The following is an 8,017-nucleotide window of genomic DNA, read 5'->3' on the forward strand; positions in this document are numbered from 1 at the left end:
TAAATTGGAAAGTTTGCTGAGGAGTTTCTCCTCTTCTATGACGGTTGCCATGCTGAGAACTTCTTGCCCCAGCACCGGATCCCCGAGCCCTTCCCTTCTTCCCAAAACCATAGTGCTCACAGTGTCCCACATTTGCTATCCACAGCCGTGAGTGCACGGCTTCCTGCTGATAGAATCGGCTGAGTATAATCCTTGTATACTTTAATATTGGTATCAAGATCAGTATTTAGTTCTTTAGTGTTATTAATGTTAATGTTCTAGTCTGTTTAAAATATTTCAACCCTTGAGTTTCCTTTTTTCTCCTGATTCCCCTTCCCGCATCAGGAGGGATCATCAGGTGATAGAATAATTGTCATCCACAGCCGTGAGTGCACGGCTTCCTGCTGATAGAATCGGCTGAGTATAATCCTTGTATACTTTAATATTGGTATCAAGATCAGTATTTAGTTCTTTAGTGTTATTAATGTTAATGTTCTAGTCTGTTTAAAATATTTCAACCCTTGAGTTTCCTTTTTTCTCCTGATTCCCCTTCCCGCATCAGGAGGGATCATCAGGTGATAGAATAATTGTCTGAACGACAATAATTGTTGTGGGTTTCTCAAACCTAACAGCATGACATAAGCAGGAATAGACTACTTGTCTGTTAGGTACTAGGCTGTTGCTAGCCAAGTAAGAGTTGGCTTGACTACCCTACAGGAGTCATTAAAGGTTTGCCAAGAGCAGAATCCAGAGGCTGTTCTGTCTTCTTCCTTGCTCAGATGATAAGTGCTATCTCCTCTCCGTGGTTTTCAGGTTTTCCACCAGGGAAGGAGGCTTTTTGGTCCTGTAGGCAGCAGTGCCTGGGATCCGTGCTCCTCTGACAGCGCTGATGTACGGCAAAAGGGGAGGCTCTCTCACCACCAACGCGGTGCCCTCGGGAGTGTAGGCTCGGAGCAGCAGCTTCTCTTCTGCGTGAGCTGTCACTGCAACCCAGCCTGCACAGACAAAAAAAAATACAGTCAGTCAGCAAGATAAGACACTAGTATCAGAATGAGGATCCTGATGCAAACTCGGCGCCTCCTGTGCTGGCTAAGCCACCCAGGTGCGATCTCCTTGAGAAACCAAGCTCAAAGGTAATATCCAGCCCTTTCCCAGGAAAAGGCAGCACCTAAATCCACATCTCCAACAGGGTAGGTTTAGATTGAACATTAGGAAGGAATTTTTCACTGAAAGAGTGGTCAGGCATTGGAATAGGCTGCCCAGGGAGGTGGTTGAATCGCCGTCCCTGGATGTGTTTAAGGGACGTTTAGATGGGGTACTGAGGGATATGGTGTAGGGGAGGACTTTGTAGAGTAGGGGAGATGGTTGGACTCGATGATCCCAAGGGTCTCTTCCAACCTCAATGATTCTATGATTCTATGATCTTACTCTCCACAGACCCAGCTCTTTCCTGGTGAACTTCAAAGAGAGGGTGTGAACTACCTAAAACACAACAAAGCTTTCTAATCTATGGCCCTTCTCTTCTCACCTGGACAGCGGACAGTGTCACAGCCATTCCTGATGCTGTGGAACTTGTATGGCAGGCAGAGCATAAAGTATTCCACTGTGGTCATCCTGTACCAGCATGGTTGTCAATCTCCATTCGTGGAGGTTGCCAAGCCTCAGCCAGACAAAGTAATGGCTGCCCTGATTTTGTGTTGGTGACAATCCCCCTCTGAGCAGGAAATACAGCTTCATCCCTTCAGAGGCCTCTTCCCATCAATGTTTCTAAGCTGCAGACCCTGCAAAGCAAACTAATGAAGAAAAATTACCTGCAGAGGAAAGCTTGATATCTGCAACTGCCTCAGTAGTACCAATTCCTTTCAGAGTAATGTCCTGAGGGACAAGAGGGGGGAAATCTTTCATTCGCTCTTCCCCACCCATGGGAACCTAACATCAAAACATGGAGAAAAAAATGTAACAGTCAAGAGAAGGTTCAGCACTTCTACCTTAGACCAGCAAGCACGCATTCTGGTTTGAGCGACATGGGACTAAGTTATCTTTAATGCTTGGGAAAACTGCACTTTTAGAATTTCTGAAAATATTTACTTTATAACCAGCTATGATATGTGGGTTTCAAGGTCTCAGTGTTTTCGAGCCTTGCCAGGTGCAGGGATGGGGAGGAGCAAGACCTGGGCACTTGAGCCAAGCTGGCCAACAGGATTATTTCATACCATGAATGTTGCATTCAATATAAATTGGAAAGTTTGCTGAGGAGTTTCTCCTCTTCTATGACGGTTGCCATGCTGAGAACTTCTTGCCCCAGCACCGGATCCCCGAGCCCTTCCCTTCTTCCCAAAACCATAGTGCTCACAGTGTCCCACATTTGCTATCCACAGCCGTGAGTGCACGGCTTCCTGCTGATAGAATCGGCTGAGTATAATCCTTGTATACTTTAATATTGGTATCAAGATCAGTATTTAGTTCTTTAGTGTTATTAATGTTAATGTTCTAGTCTGTTTAAAATATTTCAACCCTTGAGTTTCCTTTTTTCTCCTGATTCCCCTTCCCGCATCAGGAGGGATCATCAGGTGATAGAATAATTGTCTGAACGACAATAATTGTTGTGGGTTTCTCAAACCTAACAGCATGACATAAGCAGGAATAGACTACTTGTCTGTTAGGTACTAGGCTGTTGCTAGCCAAGTAAGAGTTGGCTTGACTACCCTACAGGAGTCATTAAAGGTTTGCCAAGAGCAGAATCATGATCACATCCAGAGCAACCCAGTGGGAGCCCACTGGGGGGTAAGAAAAGATGGAGAGTGCCCACTACAGGACCCAGCTGATGGCTCAAGCTGGCCACCTTGATGTGAGTGACAGGACTTGTTCCTGATGTGTGCAGGAACGGAGCTGCCAGGACAAGGACAGCTCACCCCATCCCCCATCAATCTGCAAGTGCTACACAGCACGTGGCAATAACAAGGGAAAAGTCACACCACCAAAACAGGCAGGGAAGTGCAGAGGATCCAGTGGTGTAAAGAATAAGGAAGGTACATTTTTCAACTGCAATCTCTTCTGAAGCCCCAGTCTGAAGGTTGCCATGGAAAACATCCCCATTGCTGCCTGCACTTTAAGGCTGTTCAAGAAAAGCCAAGCATCAGAGAGCAGAGCACCGCAAATCTTAGCAACTTGAGCACTTGAAACAGAAGCTCTGCTGAAATGCATCACCTCAGGTGCTCTCTCCTGACACAGCTGCAGCCATGCAGTCTGCGCAAGGCTGTTCCACACTGCAGATCTCTGCTCTCCCACTGCAGAATTTCCAAACTCCTGATGTGTTAGTTTTCTGTGTCAATTGTGCCAGGGCACTTCACCAGGCAGGACAGCCTGTCTATGTGCAACCAAGAGCCCGTGACAGCACCTCCTCTTACCTTTAGAAACTCTTGGCCAGCATGCTTCTTGTACATGGCATCTGCATTACTTAGGGTAGAAATGTGGACTGGCAATAGGTTAGAAGCCACAACAGAAAACCAGGCAGGCTTTTCTCCCTGAAATAAATAACAAGAGAAGGATGTTGGTTATGGTAACAGAAAAGCAGCCCTGAATTGCACTCTCCTGCTCAGTTTCTTCCATGCATGTTGAAAACTTGACTGATGTCCCCCAAGGAGAGGTCCTCTGTCACTGCAGAGCAGTCAGGGTTTATATAAACAGGGGAGTTGAGCTTCCAGGAGAGAAGCACCCATGGCTTCACCACCCTGCCTCAAAGCCCACCCAAGAACATATCCCCTGCCACCACATCCGCTCAGCTCAAGCAAATCATCCAAGAGATACCTTTGCTCAAGTTTATTCCCAAGAACAAACTCAGTATGGTTATTTAGAATGAGAGGTGAAGGATGTCTCCTGCCTGGTGCTTCTTCTCACACCACTTCACATTTCTAACCTGCATCTCTCATGAAACCGTATTTGGTTCCAAGCTTCTCTCAAGCTACGCAGACTGAACACGGAGCCATTTCCACATTTAAAAGCAGTTTTAAAGAATAGAAAATACTGCACACTGGTAACACATATCAACTGCAACTTTCCATCCCAAGGCATTTTGCCTATACGCAGTGCTTTATTAGCAGATTCATCATTTCAAAAGCAGTAAAGAAAGGGTCTATGAAAGCTACACACAAAGCCTTTTATTGCCTGGTACTATAACAAGAGATGAAGTAGCTGCTCAAAAAATCCTTTCTTCCCTTACCTCTAAGTAGTCTACACGCCCCAAGGCTGCTAAAAACAAGACCATTCCTGGTTTGAGAATGAAGGTGCGTGGAATGATGGCATGTGTTGGCAAAACCAGCTTTACTTCTTTCTCTGTCAGGAGATTTAAAACCTACAAAATAAATTGCACCGTCATAAATCATTCCACGTGTTTGAATGGAGACAATGAAATTAACATTAGTATTATATTGCTAGCGGAAAAAGATCAAGTGGAGCAGTGTGAAGAACTTCTAACAGAACAGTTCAATTCTGGTCCACACAGTAAATGTATTTTACAAGATGCCAGAACCCAAAATGCTCTTCCTATGTTCAGAAGCAGACAACCTTCAGCTTGAAAGTCAGGGCAGCCTTCAAAACGGATTCTAAAAGATGAGGAGCCTTTGCCCTGTTAGCTGCAGGTTTTCTGATGTGTTTGGAAATGCTTAATCCAAAATTTGAGAGTTATCAGTAATCATTTTCTTTTCTTTCCAGAAGTTCGGCTTTGGAAGGAGTCCTAAGGAAGCAGCTGAAAACAAACCTCCAAGGAGTAGAGACAAAAATGTAATTCCATGCTACGCTAACAGCCACTTTCCCTCCCTCTTCTTCCAAACTGAAAAACAAAAAACAAACCTGCTCGTAACTAGAAATCTCCCCTGTCTGAAATCTGGCTGAAATCTAGCCAGATTGAACACTGACTGCAGAAACAAAATGTGAGCTGAAACTTTGCATGTAGCTCTCCAAAGGCACAGCAAAGATAATCAGAACCAGAAACAGCAGCAGGTATTTCTGGATGCAGGAAAGCCTACTTATTTCCACACTTATTCAACTCCAGAAGAGAGGAAGAACATATCCAATCTCCAGTTGTTATCAAACCAGGTCTCTAAGCTGGTAACTGTCTTTACACTGGACACTAACCAGCTACCAGATCTGGCAAACATATCCACTAGAATACCAGTAGTTTTCTAGTGTTCATGAAAGCAGTGTCTGCACCTGAGCTGTATACTCTCAGTACAGCTCTTGCACTTCCTTCTCTTCAGAACTTTCCCACTACTTGTACTTTTTAACTTTCCCAGAAAGACAACCTGCAGCTTTGCATAGATATCAAAGCAATCAGAAATCAAAACGTGACTTTTTTTGGATGTGTGCACTACTTCAACACCAGCTTCAGAGCCATCACTCTGCTGAAAGACTGAGGTAGGCCTGATGTATTGGAGCTATTAGCAGGAACACTGCAGATCCTGTTAACTTCAGGAGAATGATTTTTCAAAGATTTGGTTCAGTCACGAAATACTGGTTATCCTCCTAAGCTCCATCTTTTTCAGTAAGCTGGGAGAGCTAAAAAAGTGCAAACTTCATTTAGACGTTAAGAAAGTTTGATGATGCAGTCATACAATTCCTTTGCAAAGATCACACTATTCAGAAATGCAACAGCGTTAAGACAATGGAACCTTCCCAAGTAAATACAAACCACATTTTAACACAGTTGCCTAAAACAAAAGAATCCTAACCCCAGACTGCAGCAGAAATACTCTCCCACGTACACAGCTAAGGCAGAACAGCCCTCCCAACCCCGGTCCATCCCGAAACACAGCACCACAGAATACCTACACAGTTTTCCTTTACAATCCCTGGAGTGTCAAAACACCAGCGAGCATCCTTCACTTCATTGTATGTGAACTCCTCCTTTTCCTCATGCTTCCTAGGGGAATGTTTGGGATCTTCATCTATGCTGTAGGAGAGCATGTCAGGGTCAAAGTCAACCACAGGGTTAGACTTCTGCTGTTGAAATGTTCTTCCAACTCTTCCTAGATTAAAATGAAAGGTTTCCTGGTAATTAATTTATTAACTTGTCTTTCCTTCAGGTAGACATCTGTCCCATTCATTTGCTTAAAAGAGATGCATATTGGTAATATGAAGGTGATAAAGGTGCTATGTGGGTAGAAATTTGTTTGTTCAAAATCCAAGATGCTAAGAAATGCATTCTATACTTGCTTAGAACTCCTCACGCCCCAAAAGCTTAGCAGGGACCAGATCACAGACACTCCATTATTCCCATTTTACAGTAAAGCAGGCTGCCTTCTTTTCTGAGTGTCTTAGACTGTCAAGCACAGAATTATTTGAAAATCACAGCTATCTTCTGGCAGCCTTCTCTTCTGGATACCTACTAAAATCATGTACAACCCCTGTGGCCTGCAGCCAAACCGTGACTGTTTAAAAATGAAACTTGTTTTCTTTGAGAACAGGCGATGGCTTATAATGTAATATCACTGTAAAGTGCTAAGCTATCTGAACTAGGTTAGCAAATGCTGGTGGGAGGTACACTGCAATGCTACTAAAACAGCTGAAAAAATAAATACTCAGAAGAAATACTAATGATGCTGCTTGCAGAGGAGCTGGAGGTCTTGCAACCATTACTCAGGGAACAAAAACTGGTCAAAATAATTTGAATGCAGGTTTGGAAGTTTTTTATTGCTACTACAGATAGCATGTTCCTCCCATAATGAAATGGAAATTAGTTCTTTCAGAATGGGAAGAAATTACTTGCCAAAACCAGCTGGATTCTACAGCAAATTGAGGAGTTATCAGTCCTTTGTGTAATGGAGTATTTTCATTGGGGCACAGGGGAAACACCTTTACTCAGGCAACACTCACCCACTAAATAACCTTGCTTCTTAAGCTGATTAAGGTACTTTTTTTCTTCACTGCTTAGCTGATCTTCTGTTTTTCTTGCCTCCTCTTTCAGCCTCTCCTGCCTCCGAAATATCCTGTCACATGTAGGATTAATAATTGGAAATTTCAACAGGTTCAGTGTTGTTCCTGGAAAAAAAGGAAGGTAAGTTTGGACCTCTGACTCCCAGGCACACTTAATCTTTGAGAAACGAGATAAAAAAAAATAAAAAATTGCTTCTCCATATTTGCTTCTCCAACTTTTGGGTTGAAGTAACACAAAGCTGAAGGTGGACCTACAGCTGCTTCCTTAAAGTACTAGCCTCCCCAGCCAGGGCAGTGGAAACGAGGGATCCATCCGCTTGAGATCTGCTCTCATCCATGGTTTGATGACATGGGTCTCAAAGCCAAGCAGTGCCTAGACTAACTTAATACACACCAAGCAGGTCCCACCTCCAGGCAGCTTGGTTTGGCCTACGATTGCTTTACGGGTGCTCGCCAATCCACCTCCCAGTCCTTCTCTAGGCTGGAGGGCACCTCCAGTTGACAGGGAGATGGCAAGGCACCCAGGTTGGGTACTGACTCCAATGCCAGGGGAGCACACAGGCTGTGCTCCCCTGGTCTACCAGCCCCTTTACTGCTGGGAGACACATGCCACCCTCTGTGCATGCCTCCCACCCTGAGGACAGTGACAAGCATGGTGCCAGTGACAAGCATGGTGCCAGTGACAGCACTGGAGCTTGCTGTCCACAATGGCGATGCTTCGTGGTGGCAGGCACTTGTTCGGTGACAGGTCCTCCCACCCCAGCAGCAGCTGAGGGAGGCCTTTCAGGAGACCTGGGGCTAGCTGGCCCACCGCCACGGGAAGAGCGAAGTGCCCTGACCTGGCCAGGGGGAGACGGTGGCCCTGTCGACGACGTCGGGGGCGCGGGACTTGCAGTAGTCGGAGCGCAGCAGGCTGTTGAAGAGGGTGGACTTGCCCGAGTTGGTGGCGCCCAGCAGGTAGACGTCCCCGGTGCACTTCCAGGAGCGCTGCAGCCGGCTGACCAGCCCCTCCAGCCCGAAGCCCGTCTTGGCGCTCACCAGCCGGACGTCCACCAGCGGGGCCCCGCGCAGGCCGGCCCGGGCGCAGGCCGCCGCCAGCTGCCGCCGC

At 45.8% G+C, this 8,017-nt stretch overlaps 1 protein-coding gene across 1 annotated transcript; it reads right to left on the reverse strand.

Annotated features, from left to right (window-relative positions):
* Positions 1-731: 731 nt before the first annotated feature.
* LOC106888704 (nitric oxide-associated protein 1-like) lies at positions 732-8,013 on the reverse strand (the record flags this gene model as incomplete). The annotated part of the gene is made up of 7 exons (XM_014943135.1): positions 732-974; positions 1,791-1,908; positions 3,387-3,503; positions 4,199-4,330; positions 5,806-6,002; positions 6,850-7,014; positions 7,749-8,013. Coding segments are annotated over 7 exons (1,200 nt in total), but the record flags the coding sequence as incomplete, so codon positions are not given.
* Positions 8,014-8,017: the final 4 nt, after the last annotated feature.

This window comes from Calidris pugnax, unplaced genomic scaffold (genome assembly GCF_001431845.1).
Source record: "Calidris pugnax isolate Ruff unplaced genomic scaffold, ASM143184v1 scaffold15, whole genome shotgun sequence".
Lineage (NCBI taxonomy): Eukaryota > Metazoa > Chordata > Aves > Charadriiformes > Scolopacidae > Calidris > Calidris pugnax.